The following is a 21415-nucleotide window of genomic DNA, read 5'->3' as shown; positions in this document are numbered from 1 at the left end:
AAGGAGGAGCAGGAGGAGCACTGCCAGAGCACTGCAAAATGACCTCCAGCAGGCCACAAATGTGCATGTGTCTGCTCAAACGGTCAGAAACAGACTCCAAAAGGGTGGTATGAGGGCCCGACGTCCACAGGTGGGGGTTGTGCTTACAGCCCAACACCGTGCAGGACGTTTGGCATTTGCCAGAGAACACCAAGATTGGCAAATTCGCCACTGGCGCCCTGTGCTCTTCACAGATGAAAGCAGGTTCACACTGAGCACATGTGACAGACGTGACAGAGTCTGGAGACGCCGTGGAGAACGTTCTGCTGCCTGCAACATCCTCCAGCATGACCAGTTTGGCGGTGGGTCAGTCATGGTGTGGGGGTGGCATTTATTTGGGGGGCCGCACAGCCCTCCATGTGCTCGCCAGAGGTAGCCTGACTGCCATTAGGTACCGAGATGAGATCCTCAGACCCCTTGTGAGACCATATGCTGGTGCGGTTGGCCCTGGGTTCCTCCTAATGCAAGACAATGCTAGACCTCATGTGGCTGGAGTGTGTCAGCAGTTCCTGCAAGAGGAAGGCATTTATGCTATGGACTGGCCCGCCCGTTCCCCAGACCTGAATCCAATTGAGCACATCTGGGACATCATGTCTCGCTCCATCCACCAACGCCACGTTGCACCACAGACTGTCCAGGAGTTGGCGGATGCTTTAGTCCAGGTCTGGGAGGAGATCCCTCAGGAGACCATCCGCCACCTCATCAGGAGCATGCCCAGGCGTTGTAGGGAGGTCATACAGGCACGTGGAGGCCACACACACTACTGAGCCTCATTTTGACTTGTTTTAAGGACATTACATCAAAGTTGGATCAGCCTGTAGTGCGGTTTTCCACTTAAATTTTGAGGGTGACTCCAAATCCAGACCTCCATGGGTTGATAAATTTGATTTCCATTGATAATTTTTGTGTGATTTTGTTGTCAGCACATTCAACTATGTAAAGAAAAAAGTATTTAATAAGATTATTTCATTCATTCAGATCTAGGATGTGTTGTTTAAGTGTTCCCTTTATTTTTTTGAGCAGTGTATGTTGAGATCATGTGACACTTTGATTATTTGTTTTTGTATTTATTACAGATCCCCATTAGCGGCTGCCAAGGCAGCAGCTACTCTTCCTGGTGTCCAACCACAATTTGCATATAATAAAACAATACATAACACAATACCTTATTACACACTACTCTACCATAACATATTTACAATACAAATTCAATAACACAGCAAAATAACAATATTAAAATGTGGTGTGTAGAGTGCATGTGTTAGCATGTGTTTGCGAATGCTGTGTGTGTGCCTGTGTGTGTATGTGTGTATGTGTCTCTTCACAGTCCGCGCTGTTCCATAAAGTGTAGTTTTATCTGTTTTTTAAATCTGATTTTACTGCTTGACAGAGTTACATGATGTGTAATAGAGTTTCATGTAGTCATGGCTCTATGTAGTACTGTGCGTTTCCCGTAGTCTGTTCTGGACTTGGGGACTCTGAAGAGACCTCTGGTGGCATGTCTCGTGGGGTATGCATGGGTGTCCGAGCTGTGTGCCAGCATTCCAAACAGACAGCTCGGTACATTCAGCTTGTCTACACCTCTTAAAAAAACAAGCAGTGATGAAGTCAATCTCTCTTCCACTCTAAGCCAGGAGAGACTAACATGCATGTAATTAATGTTAGCTCTCCGTGTACTTTTATGGGCCAGCCGTGCTGTCCTGTTCTGAGCCAACTGCAATTTTCCCAAGTCCCTCCTTGTGGCACCTGACCACAATACTGAACATTAGTCAAGGTGCAACAAAACTAGGGCCTGTAGGACCTGCCTTGTTGATAGTGTTGTTAAGAAGGCAGAGCAGCGCTTAATTATGGACATACTTCTACCCATCTTAGCTATTGTTGTATCAATATGCTTTGACCATGACAGTTTACAATCCAGGGTTACTCCAAGCAGTTTAGTCACCTCAACTTGCTCAATTTCCACATTATTCATTACAAGATGTAGTAGAGGTTTAGGGTTTAGTGAATGATTTGACCCAAATACAATGCTTTTTATTTTGGAAATATTTAGGACTAACTTATTCCTTGCCACCCATTCCGAAACTAACAGCAACTCTTTATTAAGTGTTGCAGTTATTTCAGTTGCTGTAGCAGCTGACGTGTATAGTGTTGAGTCATCCGCATACGTAGACACACTTGCTTTACTCAAAGCCAGTGGCATGTCGTTAGTAAAGATGGAAAAAAGTAAGGGGCCTAGACAGCTGCCCTGGGGAATTCCTGATTCTACCTGGATTAAGTTTGAGAGGCTTCCATTAAAGAACACCCTCTATGTTCTGTTAGACAAGTAACTATGTATCCACATTATAGCAGGGTGTGTAAAGCCATAACACATACGTTTTTCCTGCAGCAGACTATGATCAATAATGTCAGAAGCCGCACTGAAGTCTAACAAAACAGCTCCCACAATCTTTTTATCATCAATTTCTCTCAGCCAATCATCAGTCATTTGTGTAAGTGCTGTGCTTGTTGAATATCCTTCTCTATAAGCATGCTGAAAGTTTGTTGTCAATTTGTTTACTGTAAAATAGCATTGTATCTGGTCAAATCCAATTTTTTCCAATAGTTTACTAAGGGTTGGTAACAGGCTAAATGCACACAGGTGGACTTTATTTAACTAATTATGTGACTTCTGAAGGTAATTGGTTGCACCAGATCTTATTTAGGGGCTTCATAGCAAACGGGGTGAATACATATGCACGCACAACTTTTCCTTTATTAATTTTTTAGAATTTTTTGAAATAAGTAATTTTTTTCATTTCACTTCACCAATTTTGACTATTTTGTGTATGTCCATTACATGAAATCCAAATCCAAATCCATTTAAATTACAGGTTGTAATGCAACAAAATAGGAAAAACGCCAAGGGGGATGAATACTTTTGCAAGGCACTGTATATTGCATGCGACTGTTCTCTCTCTGTCCACCATGGAAAGGTTCCGCAGAGACCCTTATCCTGGAGTTTGACGGAAGATCCGACGTGAAGAACGCGCGCCTCCTGCACAAGTTCCCCACCATGTGCGAAGTGACCGTTTGCACCCGTGTCCGCTTCGATCCGGCCTGCTACGGATTTTCCACTGTCTTCTCTTATTCCATCCAGTCATTCATTAATGAGTTCCAGCTCCGCGCCAGGCTGATCCAGGGCCAGCCCGTCCAGCTGGCTCTGCTGGTGCATGGCATGCACGGGCCCTACCAGGAGGCCTTCCGCCATGACGGCTCCTGGCACTCGCTGTGCGTGAGCTGGTCGTGCCATGGCGGACGCTGGGCCCTGTTTGCCAATGGCCGCCCGGTCAACCGGGGCGACAGCCTTTACAGCGCAGGTGACGTGGGCCCCAATGGCCACTTCATCCTGGGCCAGGAGCAGGACTCGTTCGGGGGCTCGTTCAAGAGCGCAGAGTCCTTCTCGGGTAGTCTCACGCAGCTACACATTTGGGAGCGGGTGTTGAACGACAGCGAAATCCACACCATGGAAAAAGAGTGCTCACCCGCCTCGTCCGGGCTGGCGTTCAAGTGGAGCGCCACAGTCCTGGAAGTGGAGTCCTCCCTGAAGAGACTCTGGGGAGACTCGCCGTGCCAAGGTAAGGAGCGCGTGGGCGGACATGCTTGATTTAAAGCGGACTACCCCTGGAGCTAGGCTGGGCTGTCCCAGCATTCTTTCTCTCTCTCTCTCTGTCTGTCTATCTTTATAGCTCTCTCTCCCTGTATCTCTCTTTATCGATCCCTCTCTCTTTTCTCTCTCTCCTCTCTCTTCCCCTCTCTCTCTCTCTCTCTCTCTCTCTTTCTGCCTTACCCATTATGAGTTCAAGAGCCTGCATTTGGAGGTTCCCTGTCTTTGTCTCTCGGGCAGCTCCCTCTACCTTCATGAATAGGGGAGCAGATTGCCAAGTTGTAATTGGCAAACTCAGCCCAGTAATGGTTGTAAATATTTAATGTGCGTGGTCATTCTGAATCCCACCCTTCAAAACAAACTCTCCTTTCTGACATTGCCGTCCCCCGTGAGTAATGGAGTATCGCTGCCTGGGCTCTTGTTACAGAGAACGTAGGGAACGGGGTCCCAAATAGCACCCTATTCCCTACGTAGTGCACTACTTTTGACCAGAGCTAGTCAAAAGTAGAGCACTATATAGGGAATAGGGTGCCATTTGGCACGCAACAAAGGAGAACACACAGGCAGATGTTCTTTCTCCATATATATCAGACTCAGACAATACAGCCTCCTTCCGTTCCTTATCGGACCATTTAAGAATGTTGACTCATTCTGACATCATGTTAAACCCAGCACATTAGGAGTGCGCTCACTTTCTCTTTCTATCAGCTTTTTGACTTCCTAAAAGCATTGCATTCAGAAGAGGATGGTACCTCCCCTCTGAGCCTGGTTCCTCTCTAGGGGCTCTATTTTAACAAACCTAACGCAATGGCCTTGTGGTTAGTGTCCGCCCTAAATATGGAAGGTTGTGAGTTCGATCCCTGGCCGAGTCATACCAAAGACTGTACAAATGGGACCTGATGCCTCTCTGTTTGGCACTCAGCATTTAGGAGATAGATTGGGGGTAAGGCCCTGCGATAGACTAGTGTCCTGTCCCACGGGGTGTACTTGTACATCAAGCTGCCTCATGCTACAGAAACAGGAGATAGGCTCCGGCCCTATGAGTCGTTTCGGCTCAAACAAGCCAAGGCTCATGCAAAGCTACTTACTTACTAACTCAATGGTAAATCTAAGCGCTGGCGGTAGAGCTATAAGTCCAGAGGTGTGTCAGAAATAAATGTCAAGTGGTCTAAATACTTTCCAAATCCACTGTATGTGTGTATGTTTTAGGATGTGCAGTATATTTTCTATTCAAAGCACTTTGACTAAACACCTTTATGGATATGCTACTTTGCAATGCAAGGATAAAAAAGAAACAACACATTGCTGTTGAATGAACCAGCCTTAGTAACCTAGGCCTAGCGGAGGGCTTGATATGAAACAGAAAACAAGAAATCTGTTTTTTAAAACAACAACCATATTTCTACACAGGATGGGGTCAGAAGCATGATATCATAAATCGCTTCTCTCGTTCCATGGCACTGTGTGCACACGTAGGCCTAAAAACACTCACCTGTGCGATGCTGCTAAACCAGCCTTGATTAAGGGGAGGGTAGGTTATGCTTGGTTTTTAATCAAATTAACAAAATGGAGGGGAACCAATCGCTTTTTATCTTTCTAAATACTAGATTCACCGGCACAAAAGGCACATCTCTCTTCCATGGGCACTGTTTGTCATGGCTGGATAGGCTGCGTTTCCGCTCTCAAAATGCATGCCATTATCAGCTGCGTTACCATTAAGACCTTCTTTTTGTGAGTCTTATCTTCCCATTAGCGCTGCATAAAATGGTCACTTTTGCGCTTGTTTTTAAGGACACACCTCAAATATTTCCACCCCTCCCATCTCAACGCAAGCAAGTTGATTTTAGACAGATAAATTGCCGAACCTGGAGTTAGGGCTGGAAAATGGCAGTTTTTACATGACGAAATTGCAAACTGACGTGCGTTTGACACTTGTCTTCCTTCTAGGGAGTTTTTCCTGGACAATGTACTTCTGCTTTTGCTTGCGCTTTTGCGTTTAGGACAGGTTTTAGGGATGTATTCCAGAATTCCCGGTTGGAGGATTTCGTCCTTGGTCAATCCCTCCTGATTCTTGGAATCCTCCAACCTGGATTTCTGGAAAACCTGATAATTATTTAGCTAGTTACTGTAATTTTGCAACCCTCGACAGTTTAATGTAAAGCACTTGTGACATATGCTGATTTGAAAAGGGCTTTAAAAAATGCATTTGATTGATTGATGTACAATGGATATTCCTTATCTTTTTGGTGCCCTGTTTTTTCTGTTATTTCTTTCTTACCAGCAAACAGCAGTGACTTTGCCAACGAGTTCCTGTACTCCCTGTTGGATGCAGATGTGGTGCCATATCACAATTTCTCCTCCGAGGTGGTGGATGCACCTCAGGCTGGGGAGTGTGTCACCTTTGACCCCCTGAGTGGAAGCTGGGGCTTAGACGTTTGTGACAGTCAGAGAGGTGCCGTCTGCCAGTTTGAGAAAGGTGATCACTGAACAGTTAAATGTCATCAAAACATTATCTAATTATTTCTAAGCACACACAAATCATTCAAAGGGGGAGTACATGTTTTTCTTTGGATGAAACAACAACATCCTAGGTAAAATATGATACAACTTTTAAAAAGTGAAGTGCCACCTGTCTCAAATAGACTCTTGTTTTGTTATGGTGCCAATGTAATGAAAAACTCAAGGGCCCTGCTTGGGTACTTTCAAAATGAAACCTGGGATGTGTTCAGAAAGGTGATATGTTTAGAACGTTATATAAATGGGATTAAACGATATCTCTATCTTAAACAAAAGGATTTTGATGGGGATTTTGTTACTATGCTAATTTGATTTCCACTGGGGCGTGGACATCGACTCTAGGGGGTTGTTAATGTTTTATTCAGTATATCCCGAGATATCTCATACTAACATTGTTTAGTACTACCAAACTATCATGGTCCAAACACACCAAGACAGTCGTGAAGAGGGCATGACGAGGCCTATTCCCCCTCAGGAGACTGAAAAGATTTGGCAGGGGTCCTCAGATCCTCAAAAAGGGATACAGCTGCACCATCGAGTGCATCCTGACTGGTTGCATCACTGCCTGTTATGGCAACTGCTCAGCCTCCGACCGCAAGGCACTACAAAGGGTAGTGCGTATGGCCGAGTACATCACTGGGGCCAAGCTTCCTGCCATCCAGGGCCTCTATGTCAGAGGAAGGCCCTAAAAATTGTCAAAGACTCCAGCCACCCTAGTCATGGACTGTTCTCTCTGCTACCGCACGGCAAGCAGTACCGGAGCGCCAAGTCTGGGTCCAAAAGGCTTCTTAACAGCTTATACCCCCAAGCCATAAGACTCCTGAAAAGCTAATGAAATGGCTACCCAGACTATTTGCATTGCCCCCCCCCCCCACACACCTCTTTTATGCTGCTGCTACTCTCTGTTTATTATCTATGCATAGTCACTTTAACTATACCTACATGTACATACAGTGCCTTGCAAAAGTATTCATCCCCCTTGGCGTTTTTCCTATTTTGTTGCATTACAACCTGTAATTTAAATAGATTTTTATTTGGATTTCATGTAATGGACATACACAAAATTGTCCAAATTGGTGAAATGAAAAAAATTACTTGTTTCAAAAAAAAGAAATTGAACAGTGAGAGACCAGAAAAACGCATGTCAAAAATGTTATCAATTGATTTGCATTTTAATGAGGGAAATAAGTATTTGACCCCCTCTCAATCAGAAAGATTTCTGGCTCCCAGGTGTCTTTTATACAGGTAACAAGCTGAGATTAGGAGCACACTCTTAAAGGGAGTGCTCCTAATCTCAGCTTGTTACCTGTATAAAAGACACCTGTCCACAGAAGCAATCAATCAATCAGATTCCAAACTCCACCATGGCCAAGACCAAAGAGCTCTCCAAGGATGTCAGGGACAAGATTGTAGACCTACACAAGGCTGGAATGGGCTACAAGACCATCGCCAAGCAGCTTGGTGAGAAGGTGACAACAGTTGGTGTGATTATTTGCAAATGGAAGAAACACAAAATAACTGTCAATATCCCTCGGCCTGGAGCTCCATGCAAGATCTCACCTCCTGGAGTTGCAATGATCATGAGAACGGTGAGGAATCAGCCCAGAACTACACGGGAGGATCTTGTCAATGATCTCAAGGCAGCTGGGACCATAGTCAACAAGAAAACAATTGGTAACACACTACGCCGTGAAGGACTGAAATCCTGCAGCGCCCGCAAGGTCCCCCTGCTCAAGAAAGCACATATACAGGCCCATCTGAAGTTTGCCAATTAACATCTGAATGATTCAGAGGAGAACTGGGTGAAAGTGGTGGTCAGATGAGACCAAAATCGAGCTCTTTGGCATCAACTCAACTCGCCGTGTTTGGAGGAGGAGGAAGGCTGCCTATGACCCCAAGAACACCATCCACACCGTCAAACATGGAGGTGGAAACATTATGCTTTGGGGGTGTTTTTCTGCTAAGGGGACAGGACAACTTCACCGCATCAAAGGGACGATGGACGGGGCCATGTACCGTCAAATCTTGGGTGAGAACCTCCTTCCCTCAGCCAGGGCATTGAAAATGGGTCGTGGATGGGTATTCCAGCATGACAATGACCCAAAACACACGGCCAAGGCAACAAAGGAGTGGCTCAAGAAGAAGCACATTAAGGTCCTGGAGTGGCTTAGCCAGTCTCCAGACCTTAATCCCATAGAAAATCTGTGGAGGGAGCTGAAGGTTCGAGTTGCCAAACATCAACCTCGAAACCTTAATGACTTGGAGAAGATCTGCAAAGAGGAGTGGAACAAAATCCCTCCTGAGATGTCTGCAAACCTGGTGGCCAACTACAAGAAACGTCTGACCTCTGTGATTGCCAACAAGGGTTTTGCCACCAAGTACTAAGACATGTTTTGCAGAGGGGTCAAATACTTATTTCCCTCATTAAAATGCAAATCAATTGATAACATTTTTGACATGTGTTTTTCTGGATTTTTTTGTTGTTATTCTGTCTCTCACTGTTCAAATAAACCTACCATTACAATTATAGACTGATCATGTCGTTGTCAGTGGGCAAACGTACAAAATCAGCAGGGGATCAAATACTTTTTTCCCTCACTGTATACACCTGTTCTGAAAGGCCCCAGAGTCTGCAACACCACTAAGCAAGGGGCACCCCCAAGCAAGCGGTACCATGAAGACCAAGGAGCTCTCCAAACAGGTCAGGGACAAAGTTGTGGAGAAGTACAGATCAGGGTTGGGTTATAAAAAAATATCAGAAACTTTGAAAATCCCACTGAGCACCATTTAAATCCATTATAAAAATATGGAAATAATATGGCACCTCAACAAACCTGCCAAGAGAGGCAACAAAGAGACCAAAGATAACCCTGAAGGAGCTGCAAAGCTCCACAACTGAGATTTTTGTATCTGTCCATAGGACCACTTTAAGCCGTACACTCCACAGAACTGGGCTTTACGGAAGAATGGCCAGAAAAAAGCCATTGCTTAAAGAAAAAAATAAGCAAACACGTTTTGTGTTCGCCAAAAGGCATGTGGGAGACTCCCCAAACATATGGAAGAAGGTACTCTGGTCAGATGAGACTAACATTGAGCTTTTTGGCCATCAAGGAAAACGCTATGTCTGGCTGAAACCCAACATCTCTCATCACCCCGAGAACACCATCCCCACAGTGAAGCATGGTGGTGGTAGCATCATGCTGTGGGGATGTTTTTCATCGGCAGGGACTGGGAAACTGGTCAGAATTGAAGGAATGATGGATGGCGCTAAATACAGGGAAATTCTTGAGGGAAACCTGTTTCAGTCTTCCAGAGATTTGAGACTGGGACGGAGGTTCACCTTCCAGCAGGACAATGACCCTAAGCATACTGCTAAAGGAGCACTTGAGTGGTTTAAGGGGAAACATTTAAATGTCTTGGAATAGCCTAGTCAAAGCCCAGACCTCAATCCAATTGAGAATCTGTTGTATGACTTAAAGATTGCTGTACACCAGCGGAACCCATCCAACTTGAAGGAGCTGGAGCAGTTTTGCCTTGAAGAATGGGCAAAAATCCCAGTGGCTAGATGTGCCAAGCTTATAGAGACATATCCCAAGAGACTTGCAGCTGTAATTGCTGCAAAAGGTGGCTATATTTTGCATCTTCAAAGTGGTAGGCATGTTGTGTAAATCAAATGATACAAACCCCCCAAAAATCAATTTTAATTCCAGGTTGTAAGGCAACAAAATATGATAAATGCCAAGGGGGGTGAATACTTTCGCAAGCCACTGTATTACCTCAATTACCTCGACTAAAGGGTGCCCCTGCACATTGACTCTGTACCGGTACCCCCTGTATAAAGCCTCGCTACTGTTATTTTTACTGTTATTTTACTGCTTTTATTTTTTACTTATCTGTTGTTTACTTAACACCTATTTTTCTTAAAACCAAATTTTTGGTTAAGGGCTTGTAAGTAAGCATTTCACTGTAAGGTCTACACATGTTGTATTTGGCGCATGTGACAAATAAAATTTGATTTGATTGTTTTATCCTCTCTTTTTTTCATTCCAGAGGGGTTGGACATCTTTGGCTTTCCCAAGACAGCGTTTTTCAGTAAGGTGAGCAAGGATCCTCTCGCCAAGCCTGTAAGTTGGAAGGTTCACCCAGCTGTAGCCTATTAGTTTCACGCCATCACCACCATTCAAATGCAGCTTCATCGGTCCTGATTCTGCCTCCAACCACCGCAAGCCAATGACAGAAGTAATATCCATCTCCTCTGGGCCATTTAGCCTGCGTCCCAAATGGCACGCAGGCTAAATGTAGTGCACTACTTTTGACCAGGGCCCAAGGAGGCGAGATCAGGTGTGTGACCATTCTTGCTAATGAGAGGGCAGATACGCGTGTGAACAACAGGCACAACTCCGATATAGTTGTTTTTTTCAAAGCTGCCGAAATGTAATGTGCATCCACTAATATCAGTGCATTCATAATCCAACCATTCCGAAACTTATATTCGATCAAATAGGCCTCACGTACCAAATTAGCAATAAAAAATGGTTGTTGAACAAATTCGACACCCATTGACCTCCATTTAAAAAAATCCTTACTTCGTGGTCTTATTGACGTAGACAGATTTTGGACGGAGTTATCCCTCTTGCTTCGCCGCTTCCTCTCTGGTCACATTAAGCTATTTGGATACAATTTCTGTTTCAGCTGCAAGTGACATCTTCTCTAGCAACTTTGCTGATACATGAAGCAATTCAAATGCAATTGCATGCAATATCCAATCCTGTCATACATCACGGTCTTATAAATGATTTGTTTATCCAAATGCTTGGTAATTGTAACATCATCGATATAGACAAAATACCGGCTGCACAATTTAGCCAGCTAACCAAAATGTTGCCTATTTGCCAACTATGTTTTACCAAGCTAGCTAGCTAGCTAAACAAGCAGTTCATGTTGGACAATTTCAGTTGAAACTGGAGAGAGAAAGGTCTGGGTTCACCAGACCATGTACATAAATCATGACAAGCCATGGTGTCTAGAATTGTTTATACATTTCCTATTTGGCATGTCTCTTTTGTTGTAGTTTGCAGCAGCACTGACAGCTGTGTTGACATGACAACTGGGTCAGAGTTCCGAACAGAACAATATGACGAGTCATGTAAACCATTTTCTGCTCACTGGTTGGACATTGCATACAGTCAATTGCAATGCAACTAGACATAGATGACGCTAAAAATCTTTACGTAGTTGGAGCACTCTACATAATGTTGTCGTCCTGAAGTCTGCAACCGGTGTGCTCACATTAGATGAGTTTGCTGACATTGTGACCTGTCTAGACCCCTCCCTGTCCTGCGATTTTCAGGACAGGTACTATTTTAGCCGTCTTATGCCACGATTTTGCTGTCCCAGACAAAATTTCCACATCGTGGGCAAATTCTAATTGCAAGTCGCATCGTAGCACCCCCATCACTTCACCAGACATTTTCTGTCATGTCAGAAAAATAACCAGGACCTAAGATGCATATTGGGAGAGTGAAAGATGCATAGTCGCATGTCATTCACCCCCTTTCATTATGCGACCTACGACGTCTTGTCGGAGCATATGACATTAGGATTTACCTGCGATCCCAGAAATTTGTCGTGGATCTCAAATCGTGGCAAAATCGCAGTTTAAAATCTTGTAATGAATTATACATTACACAATGGTGACACACTGAGCAACCCAGATCCAACTTTGTTGGAAGCAACAAACAGTGCCTTCAGAAAGTATTCATACCCCTTGACTTATTCCACATTTTTTTGTGTTACAGCCTGAATTCAAAATTGATTAAATATTTTTAAAAAAGTGTCATAGATCTGCACACAATATCCCATAATGACAAAGTGAAAACATGTTTTGAGAAATGTTTGCGAATTTATTGAAAATGAAGTACAGAAATATCTATTTTACATACAGTACCAGTCAAAAGTTTGGACACTTCTACATTGTAGAATAATAGTGAAGACATCAAAACTATGAAATAACACATATTGAATCATGTAGTAACCATAAAAGTGTTAAACAAATCTAAATATATTTTATATTTGAGATTCTTCAAAGTAGCCACCCTTTGCCTTGATGACAGCTTTGCACACTCTTGGCATTCTCTCAACCAGCTTCATGAGGTAGTCACCTGGAATGCATTTCAATTAACAGGTGTGCCTTGTTAATTTGTGGAATTGATTTCCTTCTTAATGCGCTTGAGCCAATCAGTTGTGTTGTGACAAGGTAGGGTTGGTATACAGAAGATAGCCCTATTTGGTAAAAGACCAAGTCCATATTATGGCAAGAACAGCTCAAACAAGCAAAGAGAAACAACAGTCCATCGTTACTTTAAGACATGAAGGCCAGTCAAGCGATATGATGAAACTGGCTCTCATGAGGACCGCCACAGGAAAGGAAGACCCAGAGTTACCTCTGCTGCAGAGGATAAGTTCATTAGAGAGTTACCAGCCTCAGAAATTGCAGCCCAAATAAATGCTTCACAGAGTTCAAGTAACAGACACATCTCAACATCAACTGTTCAGAGGAGACTGCGTGAATCAGGCCTTCATGGTCGAATTGCTGCAAAGAAACCACTACTAAAGGACACCAATAAGAAGAAGCGACTTGCTTGGGCCAAGAAAAACGAGCAATGGACATTAGACCGGTGGAAATCTGTCCTTTGGTCTGATGAGTCCAACTTTGAGATTTATGGTTCCAACCGCCGTGTCTTTGTGAGACGCATAGTAGGTGAACGGATGATCTCCGCATGTGTGGTTCCCACTGTGAAGCATGGAGGAGGAGGTGTGATGGTGTGGGGGTGCTTTGCTGGTGACACTGTCTGTGATTTATTTAGAATTCAAGGCACACTTGACCAGCATGGCTACCTGTGAGAGTGTGATTTGAAGGAGTCAGGCGCAGAAGGGTAAATCACAGAATACAGAGTTTATTCCGTAGTACACAGTTACGCTGGATAGCGTCAACAGTCCAGTGCGCAAAACAGGCGCACTGGAACAAATACAGGAAAACAGGGAAAATATACCCCAGCAATACAAAGTACAGGTAGCTCCATCGAGCTACACTCATCTCACATGAAACAATCACCCACAAGGGCAAGGGGGCAGAGGGAACACTTATACGTGTATCAATGAGGGGAATATGAACCAGGTGTGTGTAATTGACAAGACAAATGGAATGATGAGATATGGAGCGGCAGTGGCTAGAAGGCCGGTGACGACGAACGCCGAAGCCTTCCCGAACAAGGAGGGGAGGCAGCTTCGGAGGAAGTCGTGACACTACCACAGCATTCTGCAGTGATACGCCATCCCATCTGGTTTGTGCTTAGTGGGACTATCATATGTTTTTCAACAGGACAATGACCCAAAACACACCTCCAGGCTGTGTAAGGGCTATTTGACCAAGAAGGAGAGTGATGGAGTGCGCATCAGATATCCTGGCCTCTACAATCACCCGACCTCAACCCAATTGAGATGGTTTGGGATGAGTTGGACCGCAGAGTGAAGGAAAAGCAGCCAACAAGTGCTCAGCATATGTGGGAACTCCTTCAAGACTGTTGGAAAAACATTCCAGGTGAAGCTGGTTGAGAGAATGCCAAGAGTGTGCAAAGCTGTCATCAAGGCAAAGGGTGGCTACTTTGAAGAATCTAAAATCTAAAATATATTTTGATTTGTTTAACACTTTTTTGGTTACTACATGATTCCATATGTGTTATTTCATAGTTTTGCTGTCTTCACTATTATTCTACAATGTAGAAAATAGTACAAATAAAGAAAAACCCTTGAATGAGTAGGTGTGTCCAAACTTCTAACTGGTACTGTAAGTATTCACACCACTGAGTCAATACTTTGTAGAAGCACCTTTGGCGACGATTACAGCTTTGAGTTGTCTTGGGTGTGTCTGTATCAGCTTTGCACACCTGGATTTGGGGATTTTCTCCCATTCTTCCTTGCAGATTTTCTCAAGCTCCGTTAACCCATTACAGTGTAATCCCTGTCTAAGACGGGGAGGGTTCTACTAAGCTATATGGAATTGTTTTAAGAAGGTCATACCAAGGATCATTTTGCTATTTGATTTGGAATTTTATGACCCCTTGAAGAATCAAAAAATATATAAACAAATTATTTGATGAAAATGTTTATTTGGCGTTCCTGCTATTAGCCCATACAAACGCATTGAATAGCAAATTCACTACATGGAACAACAGATAGTCCCCCCCAAAAAAACAAAAGGAAGTTTGTTCTGAAGTGTCTGTCCTATATCTGAGAGATATACAGTGGGGAAAAAAAGTATTTAGTCAGCCACCAATTGTGCAAGTTCTCCCACTTAAAAAGATGAGAGAGGCCTGTAATTTTCATCATAGGTACACGTCAACTATGACAGACAAATTAAGAAAAAAAATTCCAGAAAATCACACTGTAGGATTTTTAATGAATTTATTTGCAGATTATGGTGGAAAATAAGTATTTGGTCACCTACAAACAAGCAAGATTTCTGGCTCTCACAGACCTGTAACTTCTTCTTTAAGAGGCTCCTCTGTCCTCCACTCGTTACCTGTATTAATAGCACCTGTTTGAACTTGTTATCAGTATAAAAGACACCTGTCCACAACCTCAAACAGTCACACTCCAAACTCCACTATGGCCAAGACCAAAGAGCTGTCAAAGGACACCAGAAACAAAATTGTAGACCTGCACCAGGCTGGGAAGACTGAATCTGCAATAGGTGAGCAGCTTGGTTTGAAGAAATCAACTGTGGGAGCAATTATTAGGAAATGGAAGACATACAAGTCCACTGATAATCTCCCTCGATCTGGGGCTCCACGCAAGATCTCACCCCGTGGGGGTCAAAATGATCACAAGAACGGTGAGCAAAAATCCCAGAACCACACAGGGGGACCTAGTGAATGACCTGCAGAGAGCTGGGACCAAAGTAACAAAGCCTACCATCAGTAACACACTACGCCGCCAGGGACTCAAATCCTGCAGTTCCAGACGTGTCCCCCTGCTTAAGCCAGTACATGTCCAGGCCCGTCTGAAGTTTGCTAGAGTGCATTTGGATGATCCAGAAGAGGATTGGGAGAATGTCATATGGTCAGATGAAACCAAAATAGAACTTTTTTGGTAAAAACTCAACTCGTCGTGTTTGGAGGACAAAGAATGCTGAGTTGCATCCAAAGAACACCATACCTACTGTGAAGCATGGGGGTGTAAACATCATGCTTTGGGGCTGTTTTTCTGCAAAGGGACCAGGACGACTGATCCGTGTAAAGGAAAGAATGAATGGGGCCATGTATCGTGAGATTTTGAGTGAAAACCTCCTTCCATCAGCAAGGGCATTGAAGATGAAACGTGGCTGGGTCTTTCAGCATGACAATGATCCCAAACACACTGCCCGGGCAACGAAGGAGTGGCTTCGTAAGAAGCATTTCAAGGTCCTGGAGTGGCCTAGCCAGTCTCCAGATCTCAACCCCATAGAAAATCTTTGAGGGAGTTGAAAGTCCGTGTTGCCCAGCGACAGCCCCAAAACATCACTGCTCTAGAGGAGATCTGCATGGAGGAATGGGCCAAAATAGTGTGTGAAAACCTTGTGAAGACTTACAGAAAACGTTTGACCTGTGTCATTGCCAACAAAGGGTATATAACAAAGTATTGAGAAACTTTTGTTATTGACCAAATACTTATTTTCCACCATAATTTGCAAATAAAATCATAAAAAATCCTACAATGTGATTTTCTGGATTTTTTTTCTCATTTTGTCTGTCATAGTTGACGTATACCTATGATGAAAATTAAAGGCCTCTCTCATCTTTTTAAGTGGGAGAACTTGCACAATTGGTGGCTGACTAAATACTTTTTTTCCCCACTGTAAGAAAGATCAGGAAACGTTTGTTATTATTATTATTTGTTTTATTTATTTTTATGTGTGTTTAACCACTTATTTTTTTAACTAAACAGTCTCCATATATACTTCCATACATTTTTTCAATTGGTCCCGGGGGACCTTTAGACAAGTCTTGTGAAGCCTGTGGGCATCCTATAGCAAAACAACTGACATGTACGTGCTTGTGAGAGTATCACCTTTCCACAGATGGGTCATATTAGTGTAGCCCAAACTGTTGGAACGCTACAGACAGAAGTTGGCAGATTGTCTGTACCGACTTCAGACGAGTCCCAAGACGCTTGTGGGGGTCGTAGACCAAAACATTCGGACGCTACAGACAATTTAGTGAGAAGACCGATTTTCAGGATGTCTCATGGTCTGACAAACACCGCTCTAGCTCTATCACCTTTCACCACAGTATATTTAGCTTAAACAGATGGATTTTTTGTATTATTTTGCTAATTAGATTTCCACTGGGGCACGGACATCGATTCTAGTGGGTTAAGTTAGATTGGGAGCGGCGGTGAACAGCAATCTTCAAATCTATCCACAGATTTTCAATGGGATTCAAGTCTGGGCTTTGGCTGGGCCACTCAATGACACATTCTTGTTCTTCGCCCCAGTCTAAGGTTGTTTGCACTCTGAAGCAGGTTCTCATCAAATATTTACTAGTATTTGGCTCCATTTATTGTTCCCTCTATCCTTACAAGTCTCATCCAGTCCCTTCAGCTGAAAAGTATCCCCATAGCATGATGCTGCCACCACAATGCTTCAGGCCAAAGAGTAACATTTTGGTCTCATCAGACCACAGAATCGTTTGCCTTATGCTCTGAGTCTTTCATGTGCATTTTTGCAAACTCCAGGCTTCAGTCTGGCCACTCCAATAAAGCCCAGATTGGTGAAGTGTTGTAGAGACTGTTGTCCTTCTGGCAGGTTCTCCCATATCAGCCAAGGAACTCTGTAGTTCTGTCAGAGTGGTCATTGGTTTCTTGGTCACCTCCCTGACCAAGGTCCTTCTTGCCCGGTTGTTCAGTTTGGTCAGACGGCCAGCTCTAGGCAGAGTGTGGGTAGTTCCATATTTTTTCAATTTTCAAATGCTGGAGACCACTGTGCTCTTGAAAACGTTCAACACTCTAGAAATTGTTTTTTAACCTTCCTCAAATAAATGCCTCATTACAATTCTATCTCAGAGATCTATGGACAGTTCCTTGGATTTTCTGCTCTGACATGCACTGTCAACTGTGGGACCTTATATAGACAGCAGTGTTTCTTTCTAAATCATGTCCAAACAATTGAATTGGTCACAGGTGGACTCCAATCAAGTTGTAGTCACATATCAAGGATGATCAAAGGAAATTGGATGCACCTGAGCTCAACTTGGAGTGACATAGCAAAGTGGCGTTAATACGTATGTAAATAAGATATTTATGTATTTCAATAAATTTGCTAACATTTCTAAAAACATGTTTTCACTTTTTCATTATGGTGTATTGTGTGTAGATGGGTGAGGCGGAAAAAAATCTGTTGTGTTACAGCCTGAATCTATAAATTCAGGCTGTAACACAACAAAATGTGGAATGTGTCAAGGGGTATGAATACTTTCTGAAGGCACTGTAAATTGCATTCAGATTGATTTAGACTTCTCAGAGTGTATATTAAGGCAGAGTGGTAAATACTTTCATCCTGTTGTCGTGACATTTCCCTCTGTAACCTCTGACTGTGTGAGTTACATTGTAAGGAATTAGAAAAATTACACTGCATGTGAATCAATCTGCTGTGAGCTAATGGGTAGATTCTATCGCAGTACCATGAATGTTCCTACTTTTGAAGGTATTGAGGTTGCTTGGTCCTCTGGTCATATGCTCTCACTATTAGTCTGCAGAGTGTTAGCTAAATGACAAACAGGTACAGTATAGTTAGAAATGTAGTCTGTTTTTGTTGTTTAAGACACCTCACTTTGTCGCTGTCATGCCAAACATGACAAAAGAGTTGGCCTGTTGATAAAAAACTAACTGGTACTCGTGCTAGTTATAAAGTCACCACAGGGCATGAGGGCAATGTCATATTTGGCAGATATTTCTGCCTATCAAGCATTGATATCAAAGGCAAATTTGAGCTACCTGTGGGTCTTAGCTCAGGATTTACGCGGTAAACCTATGCATTCGGGAAGTATTCAGACCCCTTGACTTTTTACACACTCTAAAATGGATGTAAAAAATCAATCTACACACAATACCCCATAATGACGAAGTGAAAACAGGTTTTTAGATTTTTTAGCAAAATTTATTTTTACTTATTTGTTAAAAATATAAAACAAAATACCTTATTTACATAAGTATTCAGACACTTTGCTATGAGACTCGAAATTGAGCTCAGGTGCATCCTGTTTCCATTGATCATCCTTGAGATGTTTTTACAACTCGATTGGAGTCCATCTGTGGTAAATTCAATTGATTGGACATGATTTGGAAAAGCACACACCTGCCTATATAAGGTCCCACAGTTGACAGTGCATGTCAGAGCAAAAACAAAGCCATGAGGGCGAAGGAATTGTTCGTAGAGCTCCGAGACAGGATTGTGTCGAGGGTACCAAAACGTTTCTGCAGCATTGAAGGTCCCCAAGAACACAGTGGCCTCCGTCATTCTTAAATGGAAGAAGTTTGTGGAGATGGGAGAACCTTCCAGAAGGACAACCATCTCTACAGCACTCCACCAATCAGGCCTTTATGGTAGAGTGGCCAGACGGAAGTTTGGAGTTTGCCAAAAGGCACCTAAAGGACTCTCAGACCATGAGAAACAAGATTATCTGGTCTGATGAAACCAAGATTATACTCTTTGGTTTGAATGCCAAGCGTCACGTCTGGAGGAAACATGGCACCATCCCTACGGTGAAGCATTGTGGTGGCAGCATTACGCTGTGGGGATGTTTTTCAGCGGCTAGTCAAGATGAACGGAGCAAAGTACAGAGAGATCCTTGATGAAAACCTGCTCCAGTGCGCTCAACACCTCAGACTGTGGTGAAGGTTCACCTTCCAACAGGACAATGACCCTAAGCACACAGCCAAGACAACGCAGGAGTGGCTTCGGGACACGTCTCTGAATGTCCTTGAGTGGCCCAGCCAGAGCCCGGCCTTGAACCCGATCGAACATCTCTGGAGAGACCTGAAAATAGCTGTGCAGCGACGCTCCCCATCCAACCTGACAGAGCTTGAGAGGATCTGCAGAGAAGAATGGGAGAAACTCCCCAAATACAGGTGTGCCAAGCTAGTAGCGTCATACCCAAGAAGACTTGAGGCTGTAATCGCTGCCGAAGGTGCTTCAACAAAATACTGAGTAAAGGGTCTGAATACTTGTGTAAATGTGATATTTCAGTTTTTGTCTAAAAACCAGTTTTTGCTTTGTCATTATGGGGTATTGTGTGTAGATTGATGAGGGAAAAAACCTATTTAATCCATTTTAGAATAAGGCTGTAACGTAACAAAATGTGGAAAAAGTCAAGGGGTCTGAATACTTTCCAAATGCACTGTAAATAGGCCCAGCACTGACTTTAATGGGACATTCCCATTCAAGTCAAAGTTTTCTAATGTTCTAATAGTTACAGTGGGGAAAAAAAGTATTTAGTCAGCCACCAATTGTGCAAGTTCTCCCACTTAAAAAGATGAGAGAGGCCTGTAATTTATATGAATTAAAAATCCAGAAAATCACATTGTAGGATTGTTAATTAATTTATTTGCAAATTATGGTGGAAAATAAGTATTTGGTCATCTACAAACAAGCAAGATTTATGGCTCTCACAGACCTGTAACTTCTTCTTTAAGAGGCTCCTCTGTCCTCCACTCGTTACCTGTATTAATGGCACCTGTTTGAACTTGTTATCAGTATAAAAGACACCTGTCCACAACCTCAAACAGTCACACTCCAAACTCCACTATGGCCAAGACCAAAGAGCTGTCAAAGGACACCAGAAACAAAATTGTAGACCTGCACCAGGCTGGGAAGACTGAATCTGCAATAGGTAAGCAGCTTGGTTTGAAGAAATCAACTGTGGGAGCAATTATTAGGAAATGGAAGACATACAAGACCACTGATAATCTCCCTCGATCTGGTGCTCTGTTATGATTTAACTGGATAAGAACCCAAATGCAGACAAGTACACCAAGCCAGAGAAGTTTTAACAGGTTTATTTACAATGTTCAAAGTCCAGGTTTCCAAATATATGGGAAGAGCAAGTCCAGGTACAGGGAGGGTAACAGATCCAGATCAGGGCAGGTGTGGTACCGTAATGTCCTAGTGTCCGTGGTGAGTCCAAAAGAGAGGTCCGGTAATGGAGAGCAGGATGGTGGTGGCAGGAGTGAAGCGGAGGCAGGAGTCAGGTTCCAAATATCTGTGGCACAGGAGAAAAAGTAAATAGAACAGACCAAAAACACAAAGAGCAAAAATAACCAGGTTGAGTCGACAGCGAGACTAACATGGTCGTCTTGACTATGATCTGACGATGAGTGGTAAGTTTGACCGGGTCTTAAAGGCTGAGGTGATATGGTGAATGAGCTGCAGCTGGAACCCTGACTCCCGCACACCAGACTTCACTCCTGCAATCAAGGACAGACAGAGGGGAGGGAGAGAGCAGAGAGAGCTACCTATCAGCAGTAGGCCTAACAGTACCCCCCTCTACGGACGCCACCTGGCGGCCGACGGGGTTTATCGGGATGTAACCTATGAAACTCTCGGACCAGATCAGGATCCACAATGAAGCTCCTGGGCACCCAGGAACGTTCCTCGGGACCATAACCCTCCCAATCCACCAGGTACTGGAAACCACGACCTCGGCGGCGAACATCCAGAAGTCGCCGGACAGTGTAGACCGGACCCCCACCCACGATCTTGGGCGGAGGAGGGGGACGAGAGGGCGGGCACAAAGGCTAACCGACACAGGCTTAATCTGGGAAACATGAAAGGTGGAATGAACCCGTAGGGAGGCAGGAAGCTGTAGCTTAACCGCGCAGGGGGTTAACAATAGACAGTATCTTGAACGGTCCTATAAAACGAGGCGCCATCTTCTTAGACTCCACCTTCAATGGAAGGTCCCGTGACTTCAGCCATACCTCTTGACCAGGAGAGTAACCGGGAGCCTGGGACCGGTGACGGTTGGCTTGCCTCTGCATGTACGCCGAAGCTCGGGACAGAGCTACCCTGGCCTTCCTCCAGACCTTGAAGCAGCGGCGCATGTGGGACTGCACCGAGGGTACCGCAAGTTCCCTCTCTTGGGAAGGGAACAGGGGAGGTTGATAACCCAGAGCACACAGAAA

General features: G+C 43.9%; 1 protein-coding gene across 2 annotated transcripts in view; it reads left to right on the top strand.

Annotated features, from left to right (window-relative positions):
- Positions 1-21415, top strand: part of LOC121533778 (adhesion G-protein coupled receptor D2) — a 178647-nt gene that overhangs the window by 12274 nt on the left and 144958 nt on the right. For both annotated transcript variants that reach the window (XM_041840017.2, XM_041840018.2), the window contains exons 5-6: positions 5964-6158; positions 10250-10296. In XM_041840017.2, coding sequence (XP_041695951.1) covers positions 5964-6158; positions 10250-10296 — 242 coding nt within the window. The remainder of the gene's footprint in view (positions 1-5963; positions 6159-10249; positions 10297-21415) is intronic.

This window comes from Coregonus clupeaformis, chromosome 20 (genome assembly GCF_020615455.1).
Source record: "Coregonus clupeaformis isolate EN_2021a chromosome 20, ASM2061545v1, whole genome shotgun sequence".
NCBI lineage: Eukaryota > Metazoa > Chordata > Actinopteri > Salmoniformes > Salmonidae > Coregonus > Coregonus clupeaformis.
The sequence above is the reverse complement of the archived record's forward strand: the minus strand, read 5'-3'. Positions and strand labels throughout refer to the sequence as shown.